This window comes from Aspergillus costaricaensis, assembly GCF_003184835.1.
Source record: "Aspergillus costaricaensis CBS 115574 unplaced genomic scaffold BO79scaffold_26, whole genome shotgun sequence".
Lineage (NCBI taxonomy): Eukaryota > Fungi > Ascomycota > Eurotiomycetes > Eurotiales > Aspergillaceae > Aspergillus > Aspergillus costaricensis.
In genome coordinates, this window is record NW_020291826.1 from 142,938 (window position 1) to 166,417 (window position 23,480).

At 51.1% G+C, this 23,480-nt stretch overlaps 10 protein-coding genes across 10 annotated transcripts; 3 read left to right on the forward strand and 7 right to left on the reverse strand.

Moving 5' to 3' along the window:
- Window positions 1–1,733, forward strand: BO79DRAFT_239288 (tannase and feruloyl esterase; the record flags this gene model as incomplete). Its single annotated transcript, XM_025684899.1, has 2 exons — window positions 1–739; window positions 792–1,733. The coding sequence occupies 2 exons, from the start codon at window positions 1–3 to the stop codon at window positions 1,655–1,657; spliced, it is 1,605 nt and encodes a 534-aa protein (XP_025537105.1). The 3' UTR covers window positions 1,658–1,733.
- Window positions 1,734–3,633: 1,900 nt separating this feature from the next.
- Window positions 3,634–5,657, forward strand: BO79DRAFT_37646 (putative GPI-anchored cell wall protein Pst1). Its single transcript, XM_025689150.1, has 2 exons — window positions 3,634–4,019; window positions 4,093–5,657. The coding sequence occupies exons 1-2, from the start codon at window positions 3,887–3,889 to the stop codon at window positions 5,325–5,327; spliced, it is 1,368 nt and encodes a 455-aa protein (XP_025537106.1). The 5' UTR covers window positions 3,634–3,886; the 3' UTR covers window positions 5,328–5,657.
- On the reverse strand, window positions 5,385–6,913 carry BO79DRAFT_177684 (DUF3431 domain-containing protein). The gene is made up of 4 exons (XM_025679943.1): window positions 6,548–6,913; window positions 6,309–6,465; window positions 5,675–6,256; window positions 5,385–5,619 (listed from the first exon to the last, which is right to left on the reverse strand). The coding sequence occupies exons 1-4, from the start codon at window positions 6,672–6,674 to the stop codon at window positions 5,520–5,522; spliced, it is 966 nt and encodes a 321-aa protein (XP_025537107.1). The 5' UTR covers window positions 6,675–6,913; the 3' UTR covers window positions 5,385–5,519.
- On the reverse strand, window positions 6,816–9,274 carry BO79DRAFT_230677 (uncharacterized protein; the record flags this gene model as incomplete). The annotated part of the gene is made up of 4 exons (XM_025684111.1): window positions 6,816–6,916; window positions 7,037–7,188; window positions 7,511–7,611; window positions 9,272–9,274. The coding sequence occupies 4 exons, from the start codon at window positions 9,272–9,274 to the stop codon at window positions 6,816–6,818; spliced, it is 357 nt and encodes a 118-aa protein (XP_025537108.1).
- Window positions 9,189–11,091, forward strand: akr1 (putative aldehyde reductase (AKR1)). The gene is made up of 8 exons (XM_025679944.1): window positions 9,189–9,674; window positions 9,727–9,814; window positions 9,871–9,884; window positions 9,934–10,018; window positions 10,068–10,160; window positions 10,210–10,404; window positions 10,455–10,583; window positions 10,652–11,091. Exons 1-8 carry the CDS (start codon window positions 9,628–9,630, stop codon window positions 11,003–11,005), a joined length of 1,005 nt encoding a protein of 334 aa, XP_025537109.1. The 5' UTR covers window positions 9,189–9,627; the 3' UTR covers window positions 11,006–11,091.
- A 443-nt stretch (window positions 11,092–11,534) lies between these two features.
- On the reverse strand, window positions 11,535–12,701 carry BO79DRAFT_257444 (uncharacterized protein; the record flags this gene model as incomplete). Its single annotated transcript, XM_025686248.1, has 3 exons — window positions 11,535–11,973; window positions 12,063–12,232; window positions 12,288–12,701. The coding sequence occupies 3 exons, from the start codon at window positions 12,699–12,701 to the stop codon at window positions 11,535–11,537; spliced, it is 1,023 nt and encodes a 340-aa protein (XP_025537110.1).
- A 761-nt stretch (window positions 12,702–13,462) lies between these two features.
- On the reverse strand, window positions 13,463–15,559 carry BO79DRAFT_270876 (S53 family peptidase; the record flags this gene model as incomplete). Its single annotated transcript, XM_025687315.1, has 5 exons — window positions 13,463–14,573; window positions 14,621–14,741; window positions 14,786–15,006; window positions 15,050–15,313; window positions 15,357–15,559. 5 exons carry the CDS (start codon window positions 15,557–15,559, stop codon window positions 13,463–13,465), a joined length of 1,920 nt encoding a protein of 639 aa, XP_025537111.1.
- Window positions 15,560–16,879: 1,320 nt separating this feature from the next.
- Window positions 16,880–19,046, reverse strand: BO79DRAFT_246978 (sugar porter family MFS transporter). Its single transcript, XM_025685612.1, has 5 exons — window positions 18,565–19,046; window positions 18,385–18,508; window positions 18,258–18,334; window positions 17,841–18,205; window positions 16,880–17,785 (listed from the first exon to the last, which is right to left on the reverse strand). Exons 1-5 carry the CDS (start codon window positions 18,864–18,866, stop codon window positions 17,031–17,033), a joined length of 1,623 nt encoding a protein of 540 aa, XP_025537112.1. The 5' UTR covers window positions 18,867–19,046; the 3' UTR covers window positions 16,880–17,030.
- Window positions 19,047–19,084: 38 nt separating this feature from the next.
- On the reverse strand, window positions 19,085–19,487 carry BO79DRAFT_37678 (uncharacterized protein). The gene has a single exon (XM_025689151.1). The coding sequence runs from the start codon at window positions 19,392–19,394 to the stop codon at window positions 19,173–19,175; it is 222 nt and encodes a 73-aa protein (XP_025537113.1). The 5' UTR covers window positions 19,395–19,487; the 3' UTR covers window positions 19,085–19,172.
- A 1,203-nt stretch (window positions 19,488–20,690) lies between these two features.
- BO79DRAFT_210395 (uncharacterized protein) lies at window positions 20,691–23,349 on the reverse strand. Its single transcript, XM_025682796.1, has one exon. The coding sequence runs from the start codon at window positions 23,071–23,073 to the stop codon at window positions 20,959–20,961; it is 2,115 nt and encodes a 704-aa protein (XP_025537114.1). The 5' UTR covers window positions 23,074–23,349; the 3' UTR covers window positions 20,691–20,958.
- Between the last annotated feature and the right edge of the window lie 131 nt (window positions 23,350–23,480).

Consider the following 23,480-nt stretch of genomic DNA (forward strand, 5'->3'; position numbering starts at 1 on the left):
ATGATTCTCCGCTCCATGTCGTGGGCTTCTATGTCAATATTATCCCTGTCTGGGGTAGCCGCAGCTTCAAGTCCCTGCACTAAAGAGACGTTCTCGTCTCTCAACTTGAGCAATATCGATATACTGTCGCTCAATGTCACCGCTGAACACAACTTCGCGACCAATGCTTCACTAACTAGTGGGACCACCTCAGCACCCGTAGGTCAAATGCCGACGACAGTGGACATGTGCATCGTGTCATTGCAGTACACACACCCTGGCCAGAACGACATTGTCAATACCTATATTGGACTCCCTCTCGATGCCAGCAGCTGGAACTCACGCTTTCTCATGGACGGGGGTGGTGGATGGGTAGCTGGAGGGCTTGATGAAATCATAGCTCCCGTCGCTGCCGGATACTCATCCTCCTCGACCGATGGGGGACACAATAGTACCGCCTCAACGGCGGACTGGGGCTTTGTGAGCGAAGGTAATACCAATTGGCCGGCACTGTGGGATTTCTCCAGTGTGGCACTAGGCGAGGCGGCTGTACTTGGAAAGCTGGCTACAGAAATCTACTTTGGTTCGCCGCCCAAGTACTCGTACTGGAATGGATGTTCTACTGGCGGTCGACAGGGACACATGATGGCCCAGAGATTTCCGACCTACTTTGATGGTATTGTGGGAGGCTCGCCGGCTATCAATTGGGACAAATTTCAACTGGCTGAGTTCTGGCCTGCTTTCCTGGCGCAGCTTCTTGGTGTGTTGACTATCAATGAGTTCTAGGATCTATGCTAATTGCCATCTCACAGATACACAGCCGCCTGCATGTGTCCTCGAGGCATTTACGGATGCTGCCATCGAGGCCTGTGATTTGCTGGACGGAGTGAAGGACGGAATCATTGCTCTTCCAGGTCAATGCCATTATGAAGCGTCGTCGATTGTCGGCCAGACAGTAAATTGCAGCGAATCGGATGGACAAATTACCATTACGGACAAGATGGCTGAGCTAGTCCAAGGCATGTGGGATGGACCCGTATCACTCGAAGATCAGTTCGAGTGGTATGGGCTGGGTTATGATGCCGATCTAACAGCCCTCCTTACGACAACCTGCACATCGGTTGATAACTGCACTGTGACACCTTTTAGTATCAGCGCCGACTGGGCCCGGATTTTCTTGGCTAGAAACTCATCCTTTAGTGTTCAAGGCCTAACGCGACAAGACTTTGACGATCTCTACCGCGAATCAGTTGACCAATATGCTTCTGTTATTGGAACGCGCAATCTTGACTTGACAGGGTTCAAAATTGCCGGAGGAAAGATGATTTCTTGGCATGGAATGCAAGACGAGTTGATTCCGACCAACGGTACAGTGGATTATTACAGCCGCGTGATGGAGTTGGATCCCAGTGTGGCAGACTATTACCGCTTTTTCCTAGCACCTGGAGTTGCTCATTGCGAGGGGGGTGATGGATTCGATCCTAATGATTATGTGTTTGAAACGCTCAGAGCATGGGTTGAGAACTCAACGGTGCCTGATACCTTGGAAGCCACTGCTGTGGCAGTGGCTGGCTCGAACAGCAGCTCAACTCGAACGGCGTATCTTTGTCCTTATCCGAAGATCTTCACCTATGTTGGTGGAGATCCGAATGATGCATCTTCTTTTAGCTGTGCTTGATATAGAATTAGCCGAGATGGATCGATGGGGAGTTATGTCTCACACTCCACATGTTCCATAGAGTATGGAGTATCAGGGTTGCCTAAGGGTCCAAACTGAATCGCATACTTAAGAACTCCGTACAGTAGATAAAAATAAAAGCCAATATTCAACCGCAATGTCTCAGTTATCCGCCGAAATCATGCTATAAATAATTGGTCGAAAATCATCCGCCGTCGCGAGGAGAGAGACGATCAACCAGCAAGTCATTAATTGAGTTGCCTGCAGGGCCCTTCCATAGTAACTTGGAATGAGTGGTACCTACATGGACCACAGATCCCCTTTCCCCTCATGCCATGACGGGATTCTACCATCCCTAAGCTTCTCGGCACTTTATTAGATGCGGGTGTGACCCGTGTGTGTGTCTTGGCTACCATCCATGTCCGACAGCATACCTTTCCTACAATGCTCCTACAACAATAATAATAACAACCAATTCTATCAATAACAGAATAAGATCAATAAAAGAATAAGATAAAATCATACAACCACCACAATTGTTTATCTCCGACCTCCCACCACCTCAACCTAATACTAAAATAATATAAAAGAAAAAGAATGATGATGATGATAATCGGACATCACTACCCAATCGGGCATCCCGAATCTCTTCTGCCTGAACACTCCAACACAACATTACAAACAAAACAAAAGCGGGGGAGGTTGTTAGTTGTTTCCGACCCGCCATCCGCTTTTCCCTCGCTTCCAATCATTCATTCCCATCTACTCCGTACTGGGTAGGGTTTGCTTGCTTCATTTCTGGTTTCTCCTTCGCTGGAAATTCTGGTGCCTGAATTTAATGAATGAATGATTAAGTTGTGATGTGATGGGTGGACTATTTTTAGATTATCGATAGATAGTAAGTGGTAAATCAGGGTTCAATGTTATGGTTATTGATTGGATTTAGTATCGATCAATCAGGACGTAGACTGGTTGAGGGTTCCGTGAAGTTGTGTCGTGTCATGGTTGCGGTGTACACTTATGCAAGATGCCAATAATTTACCTGAGCTAACGGTATGATGAGTGATATGATATGAGATGAGATGAGATGATATCGTGGTGATCAGTCAGTCCACTCTATTCTGCTCTATGCTTGTGCTTGTGCTTGATTTTTTTTCTTGGTGTCGTTAGTGGGTCATTAAGATTAATGAATGGGGCGGTGTTGAGAGTTGGAGTAGTAGTATCGGGGGTTTCTTGATTTTCTCCCTTCCTTGCTTGCTTTTCTTCGGGGTTGGCTGGTATCGTAGAATTGCTTTTTTATTACCTTGCCTTGATAACATGGAATAATTTCCATTGCCTTATTGTGTAACTTATCTATCTATCCTGAGGAATAGATGCAGTAGGTATGTACACAACAGGTGAAACAAACCACCTATTTACACAGTATCTTTCTAGCTAATGCTAATTAGCTGATCATCCGAGCTGCTACTACTTGCATCGGGGATACCGCTACCACTAAATACCACTACATAATGAATTAGACCCTCCCCTAAAGAGAATAGTCCTAGTAGTTAGATATCTATCTGCCTACACCCTCACCCTCACCCTCACCTCCAACAACCATTTATCCTAATTCTAGTCGGAGACTAAACTAATAATATCACAAACACACTATTAAGTAAGAACCAAACATCAACCCCATCCAACTAGTCAGTTAGCTACTACCCATCCCCACAGACTTATTCTACTACTAGTAGTTTTACTGTGTCTCGAAGAGTGCCGACCCGTGCGCTGTGTGTGTGTGTGTGTGTGTGTGTGCCGTCCGTTCCAATCTGCATGATGGTGTCTCTGCATGCATGCTACACTAACTAACCACTTAACACTAATTACTACCTAGTATTGTTGTTGTCTGCTGTACTTATTCCGCACTTATCCCCGTCTTCTTCTGTAGGAGCCTAGTTTAAGACTTACTTACTTTCTTTTTCTTCAACACCACCCCCACCCATACCACTCACAACTTACAACTTACACCCTCGAGTTACTGCCTACTGCCTACTTTCTCGTGTTGATGCGTCCGGTCCTTGTCGAATGATGTATTGATACCTTAACCTATTCAAAATACTATATACCCACTTGACGAGTTTATGGTTGCTAGTTAAAGTTCCGAGTTACGAGGATATACCCTGGTTTCAATTACTTTTCTTTTCTTGACGATTTGGTGCACTGGTGGTGGTGCTGCGTTCCGATGATATGATACCCTTACTACACAGCCACCTCAATTCCTCCTCCCAAACACGAACACGCATACGCTACTTGCTCCTTGTTCTGGGGTTACTCCTGCAGGTACATGTACCGCTTGTGGCGGGGGATGATAACTCTAATTGTGAGTTGTGCTGTCCTTAACCTTCGTGATAGAAGCCCCAGGCAACTAATCAGTGGGTGATGTGATGTGATAGGCTCCTCCACTTCGACGATATCCTCCCAATCCGATGCGGACTCGCTCTCCTCGTGCGATACCCTCTCCGGTACCCTGACTATCTCCTCCTCTGCGACGGGCAGTATCTCCCTCTCCAATGTCGAGACTATCAATGGCGGCATCACCATCCAGGATGTATCCGGATTGACGTCGTTCTCGGCATCAGATCTACAGAAAGTGAATGGCAAGATATATATCTCTGGGAATGATGACTTGACGAATTTGTCGTTTCCGGATTTGGAAAAGGTTCCCGGGGAGATTGATATCGAGGGGAACAAGGAGTTGAGGGATATTGTATTCCAAGATTTGAAGAACGTCGATGGGAGCTTGATTTTAAAGGGGACTTTTAACGAGTGGGTCTTCCGTTTCCTTTGCTTTATGATGGATTATTTTTTAACGTTGGGCAGGATCAAATTCGAGGATCTCGATAAGGTCAAAGGACAAACGGTGATTAATTCCCATGGCGGGTCATTTCGGTGCTCGAGTCTCAACTCTCTTCGTGATGGCGACGATGACGACGATAATAATACCCGCCGTCGCCGCGACAACGACAACAACGGCGCCTTTCAAGGATCTTACACCTGCACCGACGGTTCCAGCAGCGGACTCAGTGCGGGCGCCAAAGCCGGTATCGCCATTGCCGTGATTGTACTGGTCCTTCTCATCCTTGTTGGTTTGTGGATGATGTATCGGAAACAGCGGAAACGGCGCAGAAGACGGAATGATGATCAGAGCCAAATGATGTATACGCCTGTCGGGGTCGGCCTTCGGGGCGGCGGTGGTAGTAGTAATCGAGACGAGGAATCGGCAGCTGGTGATGAGAAGCCTGTTACCGGAGTCCCGAATCCCGCCGTACTCAGGCAGAATAGCGACCCTGTTATTGCGGCTAGTGCCATTCCCCGGAAACCGATATCGCCGCCACCGCCATCGAACGAGATGAACAGGGAATCTATGGTGTCCATGTCGACGTCTCCGCCCCTCCCTGCTGCGTTGGTCCCAGGAGATCGCTCGTCTGCGTCGCCGCCGAATGATGCGGATGGACGATCACTGTTCCTGCATCCGATTCCCCGGAGGCGACCGTCGGAGACGGATGTGCCGTTGCTGGATAGTGGTGACGTGCATGAGGCGCCCGGAAGTCCAGTACAACGGCCGATGTTTGAGCTAGATGCAGGGCCCGTGCGAGGAACGCATCAGCAACCTATTAACCATGAGTAGCACGCGCTGCAGTTTATGATTTGCATATCCAATGTATATACCTGAGCGGTCAATAGTCCAAAAAGATTCACGAAGATAAGAATATCTAACTGTACATTAGATCACGAATCATAACAAAGAAAACCAAACCAAATGCAACCGATATCCCCAATCATGATAGTATACATCATGCATTAACAATCATCCATTAGATTATGACTTCTTCGCTCGCACTGCCTGCAGTGTCTCACCCGACGCCAACGGTCCACACCATCCGTACGTGTCGCACCGGCATTGCTCATACCGGGGGCAACTATACCCGTTAGCATTTCTCCGCATTCCTCCCCACCGAGTTGTAGGCAACTTACTATATCACATCCATCCCGAAAATGATATGCCAGATCTTCTCATACACCCATCCCACACCAAAGCTATCCGTCAGCTCCGTCTCCTCCGCCCATTTCAGCATGCGCTCGTAATCTTCGCGTGGCCGTTCCAGGATCCGTTCCCGGCTGACGGCGAACTGTCCGCAGCACACATTTCCGATGTGTTCGGGCACCTTCTCAGCCGGTACGCCCAGGATCGTCTCGTACACTTCCGGGAAAAACGCGCGGATGTCGTCCTTCTCAATGTCGATTTGTGTCGGGCTCCAAGGGTGCACGCTCGTGGGACATCCCGGGTCGTGCTCGCACCGAAGGTTCACGTAACCCTGCGCGTCGACGGCCTCAAGTCGGAGGTTCTTCAGCGCGGGGCTGGTGTGGGGACCGAATAGGTCATTGTGCCATTGGTCGAGATTCGAGTGGATGAAGATGGTATACTTCGGAAGTTGGTGGTAGAAGTCGACGACGAAGGAAAGGTAGGCGGCGGCTTCGCGGCCGCGAATAGTACGCGGAACAAGGAGGTAGGGAGCAGGGGGCTGGTCGGTCGTGTAGATGAAGGGGATTGAGCCGCTGGACAAGGTATATCAGTATATTATCGCCTGGTGGCTAGGTAGGATCGTACTGGTCTTTGCAGTAGTTGAGAAGCCAGGTGAGATCCTCTTTCACGGTCGCAGCCAATACCAAGCCAATGTCATTTGTCGCATTGCTGTAAGTACTGGTAAGTTGGGCCAGTTGGGATGTCACGATGTCGTGGTCGTTGTTGGGAGATTCTTGGTGGACTGGTGAGACAAGGTCGGGTCAGCATGATGTCGGTGATGATGCACACGGACCACGTGAGCTGCAGAGAGAAAGTATAGATACCTGGTTGGGGTTCATAGGGCCGTGTACCGTAGAGATACCAAGATACCATGGAGGTGACAAGGAGAGCAAGACATCCCAGGCCGGCAGTGCGGCGGGCAGGCCAGCGAAATAGCCGCCTCTTAGACATTGGGGATGGGCCTCACGGAGAGGGGGAGGCGACGGGACGGGAGAGCAATATAAACGGGCGCAGAGGGGAGAGGGAGGCGCTATTAAAAAGGGGGAGGAATGGAACAATAAGGCAGTCACAAATCAAGACATGAGACGAAGATTAAGTCGCGTCATCAGCCATGTTGCGCGCAGCCAAACGAGAGAAGAGATGGAAGAAGTCAAAGTTGGAGTGAAGTTGAGTGAGTGAGCGAGTGAGTGAGCCTCAAGCGACGGGAAAGAAAGGGTAACTCAGGGAAAGGAAATGGATGGCCAGCCAGCCGAAAAGCCAAAAAGGGCCCCCTCGGGTGGATCCAGGCTGGACGCCATGGCCTCACACAATACGCAGTAAGGGGCAGCTGGCGACGCCTCTAACCTCATCCGGGCTAGTCTGGCCCTTCTCCGGCCATTTAATCGTCAGGATCTGAAGTTGAGTGTAACCCCAGTGGAGTCTCGATGTTCCTGGTGGTGGAGGTTCCCCCGCCTCTATTGGTCGCCTGCCCCCGGCCCAAGAACCGCTAGTGACGGATCCATCCTTAGTGCCATCCAGCCATGCCCCGTTCGGAGCTAGGCCACGTTACTTGCAGATACACCTGGAGTGTGAAATCTGGAGGTGGAACAACCGAGAACGGTCGTGGAGAGAGGCAGGAAAAGGGTTGAGCAGTGTACAATAACTGACGGTGAGGGATGAGGTCCACAGTAACATGCTTACTCGTTATACAGCAGCCGGTTTGGTTTGGAACCAGCTGTTTTGCCTATCTCGTTGCAGGGCCAAGAAGCCACTCGTCACGGAGTACGTCACCCTATGAGGACTACGACCAAATGATGCTTGACGGGTCATTTCCGGCGCGTCGGGCCCATCCGGACACATGCAGATGTCGGTATATCGCAGCATATGCCACGCAGCTGTCGGACGGCTCCTGGTGGATCGCATCGTTGATGACCGGCGAATATATATCATTTTCGTGCAGCCGCCCTGAGCCACCACTGCTTATATCCTCCGGCACTATGCAGTACGCGCGTCTGTCGATGTGATGGGTGATATTACTGTGACGCAGAAGAATCAGAAGTGTACTTCAGACCTAACAGTAGTTTACAGTACTTAGTATAAGGGTCTTCATGCTTATGGTCCGTATGGTGGTAACATTGATCTGGTTTCTGTTCTATAGTTGAAGGATAGTTATGTTGACCTGTTGTAATAAGCTTTGTCCTAGTAGTAGATATCTGTTTCAATATAAACTCAACCCACATGCCCCTAAATAGAAGCAAGATTAAGCCACGTGGTGGTACAACATGACAGGTGTGGACCATCCAGCAATGGTGTACGTATACTGACTGTTATTGCTCCCGCAAATGAAGGTGGGCCAGTACCAGCCGTGCTCGAGTGTGGACGGAATATGGAGAAATGATCTACCATGCCCAGAACAGTAAGCGATAGGACTCAAAACCGTATTGATTTCCAGCAGATGGTGATTCCACCCACCCAACGAGTTGGTGGGCGAAGAAAGGAGGTTGATGAGGCATTGCGAACTATAAGTGCCTAGCTAATGTCTTCAGCCGGTCTACCTCCTTGCAGCAATTGCAGCAAGCACAGGGCACCTGACAGCTGCAGAACCAGAGCAGCCACGTCAGGATTAGATTTCGAGCCTCAGCATTAAGCATAGGTTAGGCCCGGACGTACAGCTCGGCCCATGGGCTGTCCCTGACGGATGTCGGACTAGGACAGGATTGGTGGTGTTGTAGATAGTGTTGCGGATAAATTGACTGCACGATTGATACGATCCAGATTCACGTGCTGCTATGGCTATACTTGGGCGTTCATTAGCATGTTTGGTGAGCTGAGCACTCAGCCCCGCTGTGAAAGCTAATATGGAGACACAACATAGTCTACCGGTCAGTCCCCGGAGATTCATATAATGGCAGTTGCAGGTGGCATTGAATCTGTTCAGGTGGCCGACATGCTTTATGCAGTCGTGATCAACATCAGCTTGAGACAAAAACTGTGGTTAGACTTTCTCATTCAACCGAACTGGAAACTGGAAGCGCGGCACGTCTCAAGAATTAGCCGGGGAGGTCGGCGAGGAAGCCGAGCGGATGATTGGACTGCTGAACGAGGCAATTATCCGTGCGGGAAGCGGGTTGATGCGGATGATTTGGGGGTGATTTGGGGAAGTCTGACCCCGCAGAGATGCAATGATGCAGAAGGAAATGTGTAAGCGAGATGTTCCAGATTCCATGGCACTTCTCAAACGAGATGTAAATCGTTGAGTCGAAATCTCAATTCTCAGATCATGTGCCTGGCAGATAATGTTAAGTAGTAATGGGGCATGAGTAAAATATTATAAGGGCAGTGATTGGTGGAAAATTATTTGTAGGGGTCCCAAAGAGGAAACGTGTTTTGGTGGGGAGGAGAATTCGGAGGAATGTCTGCCGCCTGACATCATCACTGACTGTCTTTGAGTTTCTCTCGACTGCCATCAACTGCTGGAGGTGTGTACTCCATCAAAGTCGAAAACACAATAGCCATTGGCAGAATACCATTGCAACCTCAATTCTCGGGAAATAAGTGGCATGTTTGACCATGGTTTCCTCTTCTCGGGGTCGGAATTAACCGACAGACCGAGAAGTATCTCAGAAGATGAATGGAATGGGAATGGGAACATCCCACGCACGCCCCACCGAGGGGTCCCAGTTACTGCTGGCGGGGTAAACTTCCCCTCGAAAAGCATCATCAGCCACTCATCGTCGCGGCACCTCCTCCATCGACTTCGATGATGGACTAGAGCCATGCTATGTGACCCCCACCGGAGGACCTCGGCCGTCTGGAAGCGCTCCCTATTTCTGTCGCGCTCGCCCTCCTCTTCTTCCTTCAGTCTTTCCTTCTTTCTTCATCTCTCCTATCTCTATTCTCCTCGTGAATTCCATCCTCTTACACAATGTCTCTCGGAAAGAAGGTTACTCTCAACTCCGGTGCTCAGATCCCGTATGTATTTCCTGTCTCTGCTTGCGCAATCGCAATTGCTGACCCCAATTAGCCAGCTGGGATTTGGTACCTGGCAGTCTGCCCCCGGTCAGGTCGGTGATGCCGTCTACGAGGCCTTGAAGGCCGGTTACCGCCACTTGGTAAGTCACATATTTGAATTGTACTCGGTGAATAACCAGTCACTAACACGATCTAGGATCTGGCTACTATGTAGGTTCACTCCACACACCAAATCGATCACACAAGCTAACCCCCGCAGCTACCAGAACCAGCGCGAGGTCGCCGAGGGCATCAAGAGAGCCTACAAGGACGTCCCTGGCCTCAAGCGTGAGGACATCTTCATCGTGAGCACATTCCCTACATCCCACCTCCTGCCTATACTAACCCCCGCAGACCTCCAAGCTGTGGAACTCCCAGCACGACCCCGCCGTTGTTGAGAAGGCTTTGGACGAGTGCCTTGCTGAGCTCGAGCTTGACTACCTCGATGTGCGTACCTTGATAATCGACATCACCAACAATCATTAACATCTTCCAGCTCTACCTCGTCCACTGGCCCGTTTCCTTCACCACCGGCTCCGAGCTCTTCCCCCTCGTCAAGGACAGCTCCGTTGAGGGCGGTGATGTCGTGATCAACGACAACATCTCCATCGTCGACACCTGGAAGGCCATGACCCAGCTCCCCAAGAGCAAGGCCCGCACCGTCGGTGTCTCCAACCACATGAAACACCACGTAAGTCGCTTCATACCCACTGCTCATCAACACTTACTAACCTCCCACAGCTCGAGGCCATCATCAACGCCACCGGTGTCGTCCCCGCCGTCAACCAGATCGAGCGTCACCCCGTTCTCCAGAGCAACGAGCTCATCGAATACTGCCAGCAGAAGGGCATCCACGTGACTGCCTACTCTGTACGCCCCCCCTCCATACCCTCTCCACAATCATTCCAAAAACAAAGACTAATATACAATGAATACAGGCCTTCGGAAACAACGGCTTCGGCGTCCCCCTCCTCGTCACCCGCCCCGAAGTCAAGGAAGTCGCCGAGTCTGCCTCCAAGCGCCTCGGCACCACCGTCACCCCCGCTCAGGTCGTCCTGGCCTGGTCCCAGGTCGGCGGCCACAGTGTCATCCCCAAGTCGGTTACGCCGTCCCGCATCCAGGAGAACTTCAAGGAGGTGGAGCTCACTCCCGAGGAAATCGCCAAGGTGTCCGAGCTTGGCAAGGACCGCAGACGCTACAACACTCCTTACATTGCTAACAAGCCTCGCTGGGATATTGACATCTTCGGTGAGGAGGAGGAGAAGCCTGCTGGTCATAAGGTGATTGTTTAAAGTGCTGGTCGCTGGGAACTCTCGCTTGTATGATGATGACGATTATGTGATGGGTTATATATTTGTGTAGGAGATAGAGAAATGTGAAAATAGATTTGGTCTCCATACTGCTGATACTCACTTGGGTAAATGGAACAAGAGAATAGATGTCTGCTAAGTAGGTAGTAGACGGGACGAGCATTGACATTATAGTTATATTACCAGAGAAAGTAAATTGGAAAACGATTACTCGGTCAGTGACTCTACGCTACCAGCACTGTGTGACCCCAGGAAGAACTTCAAGCTCTGGAGCCAAGTCAACTAACTGCTGCAGTTACATGCCCACATATCTTTGCTAAAACAAGAAAGCTGACAAGCAACCACAAGAATTTCATGCCCATCTATCTATACTTGAGACATAACCAATAGTCTATATAACACTCATACACAAATAGCCATCTACCAGCTATCCAAAACACCCAATGATAACTTTTGCTAGAAACGCCCCCAACATGACAGAAGAACCCCTGCCATTCCTCCTCCGCCCAGCTTACCAAAACCCAAGGCATCCATCCTTCCTATGCTTCACACAAATCATGACTCCGGAGTCTATAGACAGTGGCAAACCTTCGTCAAGCTGTCCCACTGGATCAATGTGAGCTCGAAACCCATAGCTCTCCAATTCAGTTTGCAGATCCTGGGCCCAATCGACCAATTCGTCCAGAGCTTCGGACATTGGCCTTCCTTTGTACATATAATCCTTAGGAAAGAGACTTTCCAAAGGGTTGCTTTTCTTCCCGAAGAATCTACCCCGAGTACTGCTGTTGCTATGTCTCAGTGGTTTGTCGTCGCGCCAAGCGTTCCTGCAGAGATATTCCCAGATAGCATGTATAGCCATCTGCTTGTTGGATCCATCCATACCCTTGTAGCCGATATATCGATCGCAGTGCTTCCGGATGTCTTTCCAGATAAGGTCGAATTCGCCCTTCCTATGGATGATTATTGTGTAGGGGTTAGCTTGGCGGGAATGTATGAGACTAGGGAAGTAAGTAATAGTAGTAGTAGTAGCTGATATTACAGTGAAACTGCTACTTTCAGTTTATCATAGAAGTTTTGAGCTTTCTTGGCCAAGCCCTTATCTTCTCGTGCTTTGGCGATTTGTTTCTCGGCCTCCTTCTGCTTTTGCTCTGCGCGTTTTGCTGTTTCTTTCGCGTGAATCTTCCAGCTTTGTAGCTCATCGGTAATAGACTGCGCATGGTCTGCATTGCTAACTCATTAGTTTATTTATTTTTTTTAACTGTACTTTGATGGGCAGCAAAAACTCAGGTCTAGATTCCCCTAGACCCAACGCTCCCGCAAGATTGTCGTTCACCGTGGTATGCTCACGCTGTAGTCGATTGACATCACCTTCAAGGTCCCCGTTGGTCTCCTGTAAACCACGGCATAATGTGCGAAGGGTAATGCACTCGTCCTTCAACCGCTGATTCTCTGATATCAAGCTATTCCGTTCGTTCAAGTCGGAAACGGCTTGTTTGATGATGTCAGACAGGGAGAGATCACTTCCAGCCGTTCCGGTAGCCGCGGCAAGTTTGTCTCGATTGCTTTGGAGCTCTTGTAAGGCATTGTAGATGGTGGTAGGAGTCGATTCTGAAATCTGTGCCCGGAGAAGCGAGGCAATCTGTACACAGTGGTTGCGGAATGTGGATCCAGAGGACATTGTAGATGGTAGATTTCTGTGCAGATGACTGGCTTTTTGTGTGTAAGTTTTTCGAGGAGAGAGGGAGAGAAAAGCCTTTCGCTCGGTGGATGGAGGTATAGGTTAGGTACTGGGCTGTAAGGGGGTATAGGGTTAGGTATGCGGGGGAGGGGTACAGATAGAGAAAAATCTTTGATTTACACATTCAATGCAGTTTATGTTGCTTACCTTCGTGATAATTGGTAGATACTATAGTGAAAGGGCTTTTCAGCTGACAGCCTTACTTATACATGAAGGCAGGGATATCGTGTCCGATCAGCCATGACCACGTTAGGATGGTGTCGTCAGTGCTGAGTCTCGTTGAGGGTTATTCGTTGATTGATGACACTAATACTAGGTTGTCTGTTCTGGAATTGGCGAATAGATAGTGATCATTAAATGAAAGTTGTTGTGGAAGGGGTACAGCCTTGTTCGAAACAATGTAAGAGGGGAGTTGGAGTCAATAAAAAAAATAGTTGAAGTAGTGAACTCTTCTCCCACGACTGTACCTGCTAGATTGGGGGTTAACTCTTTTCCTTATTTGACCGCTATGTAGCATCAGTATCTATATGTTATATGCTCTTTATTGGTTCATGGTCTGCTCGAGCCCCTCCTACATTGTGGACCTTTCTTTCTATTTCTATATCATATGACATTGACATCTAGCACATGCATTACAACACTTTCTATACTAGCATTATCATAAAGCAGATCCAACTGACACTCATAATCCACTCCCCCCATCAATCAAGGCTCATGAATAAATCCATCAACCTCTCAAACCTCGGCGTCCCCAACCCCGTAACAGGATCCCACCCCTTCGCAACCGGAAAGCCATCCGTCCCACACCCCGGATTCTCGCCAACGGTCACATCCTTAAACGCCTCAGGATGTTCATACAACACCGGATTGACAAACCCCACCGTGGCCTTCCCCTTCGCCAACCTCTCCTCATTAATGCGCGTCAACATGGCCGCGAACGCCGGCGCCGCGGCAGAGGTACCACCCACTAATGTGGCTTCGCCCTGGTTATAGATGACGATGTTGTCTGCAATTGCAGAGACATCTGGATATCCTCGTCCGATGCGGTTGTAGATCCCGTCTGCGTTGGAGAAGTCTGTGTAGTTTATTTCTGAGTAGTAGGGGTAGGTGAGCTCGTCGGAGGTAGTGGAAAAATAGGCTTCCACGGAGTGGTTCTGGTATGTTGGTCGAGCGTAGATATTGCTGAAGCCGCCGCCGGAGGGGAAGCGGGTGACTGCGATTTCTTCGTCTTTGGCGGCGTCGGAGCCTAGCGGGAGGTATGTGCCTCCTACTACGGTTAGGTAGGGACATGTGGCTGGGAAGTCCGGAACGAAGATGTTGTCTGAGGTGCCCAGGCAGGCGCCGGTGCTGGAGGCAACGCCGGAGTCGCCGGATGCTACCACGACCGTGATGCCTTGCAGGCCGAGTTTCATGAACTCGTGGCATTGGCGGCGTTGGTAGGCGATGGGGAGCTCGGCTTCGGGGCTGCCGTAGGAGATGGAGATTACGTTTGTCGGAGTGTAGACGCCGCATTGCTTAGGGGAGTTGTAGCCGTCTGGGGAGGGGTCTGGGTATTGAGGGTCTAGGGAGGAGGTTTCGTTGCAGTAGGAGCCGTCGATGGCGTAGAGGAAGTTGTTGAGGAGGCCTTTGTAGTTGTAGTTGTCTTCGTAGTTCGGGTCGTCGGTTTGGTAGAGGATGGTGTTTTGGGGCCAGATGATCGGGTAGGCTATTTGGAAGTCGAGGTCGGATTCGGGGCCCGCGTTGGTGACGTCTGTCGGTGCGGTAGCTCCGTCGATGGAGTCGAGGGTTGGATGGGTTCCTTGGGGAATCTCGCTGGGTGGTGTTAGTTGTGGTTTAGGGGGTGGATGGAGGGGTTGGACCTGGCAAAGTTGGAGAAGAAAAGGTTCAGGTCTTCTTGACTGTAGATGTCTCCTAGGTCTTCGAAGATGCCGAGCTCGTTGCCTTTTGTGGATGTTGTTCCTTTGGTGATGTTGTACATGGCTGGACCGTTAGCGTGGGTCATGGAGTCGGGTGGATGAACGTACCTCGAACACAGTCTGGTGTCACGGCCAAATCGCAGTGTGCTAGCGGGTCGTCGAAGATCTTGGTGATATTGATTGGTAGTGGAGCGAGAATCGGGGGCAGACCGCCAAGGAAGCGCTTCTCTGTATCTCTCTTCTTGGAGGGCATGCCGCGCACTTCCAGCATCTTCACTCCTGGTGTGATGTAGTCGATGTGTGATTGTATAGCCTCGGGCACGTGGTATCTGACCAGTTAGCGGTGTCATGACATGTAGAAGATGGGCTCACTCGTGGCATGTCACATGGGAGCTTCCCGTGTCGGCGTGAGAATAGATGTAGTATTCCGTCTGGAGAAGCTGCTCGACCTCGCTTGCATGGGCATCAAACTGCAGCCATTGCTTATTGTAGGATTGCGAGATACGGCTTGGAGCAATGCCAGCGGACTCAATCCAGGCTCGGACGTTCTCCACGGCATCATTCGACGGAGCAAACAGGTCATGCACCTCCTCACTGGAGAGATGCTGTCCGTAGCGAGGCGATTGTGGATGAGATCTAAACCATCAGCTTGGTCCCAGTGAGGGATCGGACAACATACAGCTCCATCAATAAATCGTGACCACGATCCAAGTTGGACTGAGCAAGCCCTATTCGCATAGGCAGCATAGCACTCTTGTCCAACCGGCTTTCCTCAACCCAGATACTGGGCAATGCATCGCGCCGCTCATGAACGACATAGTTACGAGGCGTTGGGCTAGCCAGAGCGGCCGTAACACCGAAAAGGAGAAGTGAGGCACGCATGTTGACAGCAGCAACAGAATAAGCGTGGCGTGCAAAACATCACGCAAAAACGGTGGGAGCTGCGGGAAATATATGCTAGTTGACATAACGCTGCCGATCCCATTGACTCGCATCACTTCACTTTGACACGCTGACGTTTGCACTCCAACATCCCAACGGCAGAAACCCCTGCCTAGAGGGTATGGCATCGACTTACGAACCCTGATAAGGGACATCGACATTCATCACCAATAAGGAACCTGACTAGTGCAGATCACACTGGATCAGCCTGACCAAGACCCGCTGTCCGTGCAAGCACCAATTGCCGTGCTATTGTCGTTAGCCAAAGGCTGTTCAGGACATCCGCAAGCAGAGCACATTCGTTGATTTCACCAAGCAAGCGACAAAGATGTTGCTCAACGACTAAACCCCCAATAATCAATCAAGAACAAACCGTTTCATTCCACCACCAAACCGTTATCACCAATCCGACAAAAGAAAACACAACCATAGCGGGAAAATAAAGCACTACACACAATCAATTATCTGATCTGCACAAGAGCAATAGATAGCGGGCTGTAAAGCCTAAGCCGTGGGTGTGTGGGTAAACCATTCACACTAGTGGTGGTTCCACGACGGGCGATCAGCGCCAGACACTAAAGCTTGTCTTCGGAGTCGGACAATCCACGCGGAAAGCTTGAGTTATTCTTGATAGAGCCAGGGGAGATAACCCCCTTTTCTTCGTTGATTGATGTTGGGGAGGATTTGATGTGGCTTGTTGAATTTTGGGTCGGAAGTATGACATTTTGTCATAAGCTAGCTAATAATTGTCAGGGATATTGTCAGGGATATGTTAGTAAGACCAGCGTGATTATTCAGACGAGTCTATCAACGCGCACCGTGAACAAGCAATAGTCTAGTCCGTTTTATCTCCATTGGTGAGTCATGTCTCCATTGCTCAAGAACCATAGTGTCAATAAATCCTCTCCACCTGGTGGGCAGAGAATAGGTTGGTAAGTTTCACAGAATGACATCACTGGAGGCAGGTACTTGATTTATTCTGGAAGCAGAATGCAAAAGTGAATTATTGCATTAGACAAGTAGATCAATTCTGCTACTATTAGCTGATTGACTGATGTTCTTTAGTTTGAGTTGGGGGATTGTGCAGGATTGTGCAAAGTTGTGAGCACAACATAGAAGTTAGCTGGAGTGATGCTGTGCTTACCTAGGTCGGCGAAGCCATCACCTGATTCTCAGGGTCACGATAGTATCCACTTACTAGGGGTATTAGTATCTAGTATGAAGTGCTGAAAATATAGAAAGTTTTCAAAGAATATTGCACAAGTATGTCGAGTGGACAATTATATTTGTTATTGATCTTGCATTAAGCCGACACATGTCTAATTAGCTCCTTTTTGTATATACTTCAACTACCATGTATGTCCTCTCCCCCTCACCCATCTCCATCATCATCGACCACTAATCTTTCACCTCAAGCAATCTTATCCGGGGTAGTAGTGACCTCCTGGTGGATAGTCTGTCCACCAGCAACCTTCTTGTCATCCTCAAAGCCAACCTCCTCGATGTGTGCACCGCGCGAGTACTCGTTCTTCGTCTTCCAGGCGGGAGTACCAATGTACGGAATGCCGTTGGGATCAGTGAAGATGGCCTCGACCTCTTCCAAGGTCTTACCCGTGGTCTCGGGGAAGAAGAAGAAAATATGAATGAACATGGCGGTACAGAAAACACCGAAGAGGATGTAGACCTTCCACTGGATGTTGACAAAGGCCGGGGGAACGAAGTAGCTGAGGGCGAAGTTGAAGGCCCAGTTGGCCGAAGTGCAGAGGGCGGTGGCCTTGCCACGCACACGCAGAGGGAACAGTTCCGGGGGGTACACCCAGCTGGCGGGGCCGAAGGAGATGGCGTATGAGGCTACGAAGAGGTAGGTACTGGCAATGACAGCCTTGCTGGGCGCGCCGTGGATGACCCAAGACTCGGCCTCGACGTGGTTGAGACCACCGGGCGGCGCGGGATGGCCGTAGCTGGCCATCAGACCGGCATTGATGTACATCCAGATCATCATGAAGAGGGAACCGATCAAGAAGGTCGGGCGACGGCCCCACTGATCACCCCAAATCAGAGCCGGCACGGTCATGCACACGTTGATCACGTATTGGATACTGGAGGAGATCAGGTTGTTGTTGCCCTTCAGGCCGGCCATGGCAAAGACGTAAGTAATGTAGTACACTAGAACGAACAGTTAGTATCGCTACCCACCCGTACAGGCTTGGAAGGGACTTACTCATGACGTTCATTCCAGTCAGCTGAGACCAGATCTGAACGAAGATACCCACATGGGTACGGTTGAGCATGTTAGGCTTGAACAGCTCAAGGTAAGAGACATCCGCGTTTTGACGCTCAAACTCGCACATGCTCTTGATCTCTTCATATTCGCGCAGCACAAAGGGAGAGTTCGGGTCACCCTGACCGTGGACGAGAGTCAAGACAGCGTGGCACTCCTCCCATCGGTCCTTGCGTGCCAACCAACGGGGCGACTCGGGCAGGAGCATCATACCCAAGAACAGTAGCACGGCAGGGATCATCTGTAGACCCCAAGGGATCCGGAAGGCCGCCGTACCCTTAATGAAGCTGCAGCCATAGGAGACGCTGAATCATGTGTGAGATGAGGGACGGCAACTGATGGTGGGCAAGAACTTACTAGAACATGATCAGAATACCCCAGGTAATAGCCCATTGCTGCAGACCGACGACACGACCACGCTTGGTTGGAGGCGCCTAAAATGTTAGCACCACATGCAGCAGGAGGTATTATAGGATCGACATACAATCTCCGAAATGTACACCGGTACCTGAGCGGAGCAGATACCCACACTCAGACCGTTGATGATACGACCGACGATCAGCATGGGAATGTTCTGGGAGGCACAGACAATGATAGATCCAATGCACCTATGCAGCCATGCATGGTTAGTCGAGCCAAAGGTGCAGCGATGTCAGGCACTTACCAGATAACGGAACCGATTTGAATGGCGGAACGACGACCAAGGATATCCGAGATGAAACCCGAGATCAACGAACCCAGCCAGGAACCAGCAGCCATGGAGGCGGTGATACCACCCTGCACACTAGCACTGGGACCCTGACAGACTCTCGTGCCATCATCATCATAAGTGACAGGAGCCTGGTTGAAATAACAGAGATAGGCATCGGTCTCGATGATGGCGGACATCGACGAGATATCGAAACCGAACAGACCACCGCCGACGACGGCGATGGCCGCAATGAAGTAAAGATTGCCGATGGCCATGATGCCAGCTGGTTCCTCTCACGGCAGGAGATTCTGGGGGAAAGAAAAAAGAAACCTCGGGAAACCACCGAAGAAAGCAAAAGAAGAACGCAGGAGAAGCCGGGGAAAAGACGGGGGATTTAAGGAAAGCGAACCCCGGGAACGGATGGCACCAGATGAAATGAACCACAGTGAGACAAGAGCAAATGCCGCGGGGTCGACACAGAAAACCGCCATGATGGCCGGTTGAATTGTCAAACCTAAAGGGTGGTAGAGGGACTGTTCCGACCCGATTAGCACGGCAAAGCAGACCCATGCCAGGCGAGATTAGACCGACCTCTGACTAGCGGAGAGACAGGCATATCCGGTTAGGTCAAGGTTCAGCTGGACTAGCGATTGGATGCATGCAGCAAAAGGCGGTCCACCAGGAGCTGACATGGGGGGCGTTGCCCATGGGTCAGTCGGCTGGCCGTGAGCCCATCCGTCGCATGGGAAAAAACCGGGGCAAGCACATGGTCTGGAGGGTCGAGTGGGCATGAAACGAGCCATCAGGAAGCAGAAGGGGAGGGGGCGAGAGAATGATCCAGAATCCACCCGACCTGAACGATGCACGGCACGTTCTATCTCGACTTCAGCGGTATGTCTTTATCGGGATGGCCGAATGTGACCGTAGTCGGGTAGGTGGCTGAAAGCGTGGGCGGCGGTCCAAGCCGGCCAGCACGTTCAGAAAAGCCATCGGACACGCAAGGCAGGCAACCCTGAAGGCTGAAGACCGAAGACGGGTCAGCCGAGAGTCGGAGGCCGCGATCCAGCGTAAGCGTGGAGGCAGAGAAGGTGGAGGTGGAGGATTCCGGGGATTGGGTGGATCGGCATTGTCGTTCCCTTTCCCGGCCAAGGCGGGATACAGTCCGGAGTAGATTGGGAAATTCCTGCAGGCCAGCAACGCAATGCCAGCGGGGACGGTGCAGCGACAGTGTAACTATAACTGACTCGATGCAGAGGTGTTATCTAATATGAACCGATTATAGCTAAAATTCGGTGAAGGCGAGCAAACGAGATCCAGTTCGGGGGGGGGGGAAATGGAGAAGAGGATGGGGGACTTGAGATTGCGGAGAGACACCGACCGGCTTCCCCAGAGCACATGACTCGACTCTCAGGCAATCAGGCTCTCGCCCGGCTCAGAGCCTAATTAGGCTTAAATCTCGACTTTCAGGGTCTTGGCCATGGTATACCTTTCCTAGACCGGCTAGTATGGGTGGGTATCTTACGGAAAGTACCCTATCACAACCAGTCACAATAACACAGGAACAGGAAAACATTGATTTGCTTTGGGTAATGGAAACACCCCGGCCCCCCCCGTATCATTTCTTTACAAGGATTTAATTACTACCCCCAGTCATATTGCCAGATTCTCATTCCCTGTCGGCTATGATGTTATTGAGCCACTCTATGAAATTCTCTTCCATCTGCTTCCCCAATGACCAAGTAGATAAATCCCTCATGCAACAATCGCGGGGACCCCAGTCACCCCAACATGATACTAGTAAGTAGCTACCTACTAGTAGTACTCCTGGTCAACTAAACCATGACATGGGACTGGAATTTAGCCGACATTGTACCCTCCTTTTAGCCTTCGCCAAGGACTCTCTAACGTGCTGGATTCCAGCACCGTTGGCTACTAACGTTTGAATTTTTCTCATCCACTCAAGCTCCCTTGGCTGATTCGTGGATTTTCTCCGCCCGTCAATGGCTTCCCTCCCATATTCTACTATTACTAGTACTAGTAGAGCCAGGCTGTCCCCGCTGTACCAAGTAATGTGAGTAATGCAATCAAAGGCTGGTGGCTGCAAATCCAAAATCGCATCTTCATGTGCGGTATATGTGTATATATATACGAACAGGGTCATTATCATTACGGAAAATGTCGGGACAAACCATGTCCGCTGTCGGGGGTGAGACACAAGCCTCCCCAAGCCGGGAGAAGAGGGGAAGGAAAAGCCAAAAAAGCCACGCAGAGACAAAAGAAGAAACACTAGTCTACTAGACACTCAGCCCATGCAGGGCAGCCAACCCTAATTACCCGGCAGCCCATGCCGACCCCCTTTGCCGCATCTTACACCAGATCCCACTGTGCAATGAAGACAAACTCCATTTGCACCCGACCAACCCGCGTCCGGTATTCCTCCGCTGTCAGCCCCCGACAGTCCGCTCGATCCCCGAACCGGGTCAGCACCACTATCGGCACCTGTTGGCCCGGCGCCCCCAGCATTCTGGAGTCCGGCACGTCCACGTACCACAAATCTCCCCCGCCGTTAGGGTTCGATCCCCGTACGTGTGTAAATACGAGACTCTCCTCCTTCTGCCCGTCCACTCCTTTCACCATCAGTAGGAACAACCCCGGCTTGGCCCGCGTGTGATACTCCAGCGTCCAGTGCTCGCAGATCAGACTGAACTGGAAGCGCACCGGTCCTCCCTGGTGCACTGATATCTGCTTGGCAGCCGGGCGGTAGGACCGCACTCCAATGCTGTGCTTCTCCGCCTCCCCAAAGATCACCGGCTGCTCAACGCACAGCAGTGAACTGGGGTTACCCAGAAGGTACTCCTGCCAGCTGATCTCCGGACGTCCATCGTCACGGTAGAACTGCGTTCGGTCTTCGGGGAAGTGCTTCAGCCCCAGCTCATCATTAGTGTCCGTGAACATGGCCGGGTCGAATTTTGGCTGGTAAGGCTGCCCCTTGCCAAAGACGCACCCAGCACCCCAGCAGGGGTCAATCAGCTTCCACTGCCCGTTGTCGATCCTGACGACGTTCCAAGCATGGCCACCTTGAACCGGGGGTAGCGGAGATCCAGGAGTAGGAGCCACATATCCATAACCCTTACCGTGACCGTGGACGGTCTTCGCCTCCATACCTGCACGGGTAGCAAGCGCAGTGAACAACCCCGCATACCCTTCACAGACACCCATTCCTGTCGCGAGTGTATTGGCTGGGGTTTGATTCTTCACCCGATTATTGTAGAAGGCCTCTACGTCATACGCGACGTTGTGGTGGAGCCATGTGAAGATGACACGCGCTTTGTCCGTGTGGGACGGAAACGGTGCCGTGAGTTCATTCGCCAGCCAGGACAGATCGTGTGTTGGGAGAGACGTGCGCGGGTATCGAGCTGCATGGGCATCGGCAGCTGAGAAGTCGCGGCATTTCAGGCACACAACCGGTGTTGGCACTGTGGGCGCATTGGAAGCATACAAACGAGGCTTCGTAGCTTGGATTTTAGAGAGATCCGGACGCGATGCCAGGGGGACAGGCGGGGGCACGCCATTGGAGCTGGGCTCATTGACACCTCCATTGGTACTGCCAAAAGATTTATTGATCGCCGCGAATCCGGATTGTTTGAGCTTACCCAGCGTATCGGTAGACGGCGGGGGCGGGGGCAGCCTCCGAACTGGTAGCGGTGGGTTCTTTTCCTCCTCTTCGTTGACAGTCAGCGACCTGTCACTTGTTGTCCTAGACGGCAGTGGAGGAGGCAGCCGGGAAGCCTGCGAATCGTTGCTTTCCACAGAGTAGTTGTTCTGGCTGGATTTCCGTCGCAAGGGCAAAGACGGACGAGGTGGAGATAGCCTGCTGCTACTGCTACTACTTCTCGTAGTGGGCGTCGGCCGCGGTGGTGGTTGTGGCTGGCGTTTGGGGGGCAATGGAGGCAACTCAGCCTCGCCCCAAGCGGGGGGCAGGGAGCGGCCAGGGCCTGCACTTATTGAGCTAGCCGATGTCTTCCCGGTACTTGTAGTTGTCGATCTAGATATATCTGAGGCCATAGACTCCAATGAGCCTTTATGAGAGGGTTGCGTCGGTCTCCGCGGTGGTAGTGCTGGGCGTTGTTGGTCGGAGGGCTTGCGAGCAGGCAAAGGAGGGGGTGTCTTGTGTTTCACTGGGGGCGGTGCTGGTGCAGTAGCGGGACGTGGGACAGGCCTAGGAGGGCCCGCATCATTTGAGGCGGATGAACGATTGTAGATGGAGCCATTGCTGCCAGCAGCATGGTTATTATAACTGTCGTTGGTATTGTTGGTGATGAAGGTCTTGGGTCGCGGGGGAGCAGCTGGACGGGTGGGCATTGGAGTGGGCTGGACAAGCACAGGCTCGCTGGTGTCGATTCCTGAGCTTTGACCAACTTGCGCTTGTTTAAGTGCCGCAATCCGTTGCTGGATCGACATGACCTGAGGTTCTTCCGCCATGGTGCTATTAATTTAAGAAGTTCGTGGGTGAGAAAATAAAGGGTGAAGCGAATGAATGGCCGTTGTTAGGGAACCGTTATCGAGGAGTGGGTTTCAAGACACGGCGATCGCGAGTGACTAGAATTAGGGATGATTAGGAGGCCATAAAGAAAGGAAATAAGGATAAGAAGACTCCCTCAAGGATAGATGTGGGTAAACGAAAGAAGGCAGAATCCTGAGGGAGGAGGGTTGGAGGCTAAGACTTAAAACCCCTGCCACGGAGGGGGAAAAGCAGAGGAGGGAGCGAGAGACTCAGAAAGTGGAGAGGGAGAAGCAGTGGACGAGGCTGTGAAACAAAACCGGAAACGGGCTCAGCCTTACCGGTGCCTGAGGTGTGGATCAAACCCCCGTCTCCACCCGATTCTCTA

Bases quoted from the DNA above. Each gene is read 5' to 3' on its own strand.
- BO79DRAFT_37646 (XM_025689150.1), top strand. From the start codon at position 3,887: ATGATACCCTTACTACACAGCCACCTCAATTCCTCCTCCCAAACACGA. The intron at 4,020-4,092 runs GTGAGTTGTGCT...GTGATGTGATAG, and splicing joins GGGGGATGATAACTCTAATT to GCTCCTCCACTTCGACGATA.
- BO79DRAFT_177684 (XM_025679943.1), bottom strand. From the start codon at position 6,674: ATGTCTAAGAGGCGGCTATTTCGCTGGCCTGCCCGCCGCACTGCCGGC. The intron at 6,466-6,547 runs GTATCTATACTT...TTGTCTCACCAG, and splicing joins GCCCTATGAACCCCAACCAG to TCCACCAAGAATCTCCCAAC. The intron at 5,620-5,674 runs GTAAGTTGCCTA...TAACGGGTATAG, and splicing joins TTCGGGATGGATGTGATATA to TTGCCCCCGGTATGAGCAAT.
- akr1 (XM_025679944.1), top strand. From the start codon at position 9,628: ATGTCTCTCGGAAAGAAGGTTACTCTCAACTCCGGTGCTCAGATCCC. The intron at 10,019-10,067 runs GTGAGCACATTC...TAACCCCCGCAG, and splicing joins AGCGTGAGGACATCTTCATC to ACCTCCAAGCTGTGGAACTC. The intron at 10,405-10,454 runs GTAAGTCGCTTC...AACCTCCCACAG, and splicing joins CCAACCACATGAAACACCAC to CTCGAGGCCATCATCAACGC.
- BO79DRAFT_246978 (XM_025685612.1), bottom strand. From the start codon at position 18,866: ATGGCCATCGGCAATCTTTACTTCATTGCGGCCATCGCCGTCGTCGGC. The intron at 18,509-18,564 runs GTAAGTGCCTGA...ATGGCTGCATAG, and splicing joins CAAATCGGTTCCGTTATCTG to GTGCATTGGATCTATCATTG. The intron at 18,335-18,384 runs GTATGTCGATCC...CTAACATTTTAG, and splicing joins CGGTGTACATTTCGGAGATT to GCGCCTCCAACCAAGCGTGG.
- BO79DRAFT_37678 (XM_025689151.1), bottom strand. From the start codon at position 19,394: ATGGCTCGTTTCATGCCCACTCGACCCTCCAGACCATGTGCTTGCCCC.
- BO79DRAFT_210395 (XM_025682796.1), bottom strand. From the start codon at position 23,073: ATGGCGGAAGAACCTCAGGTCATGTCGATCCAGCAACGGATTGCGGCA.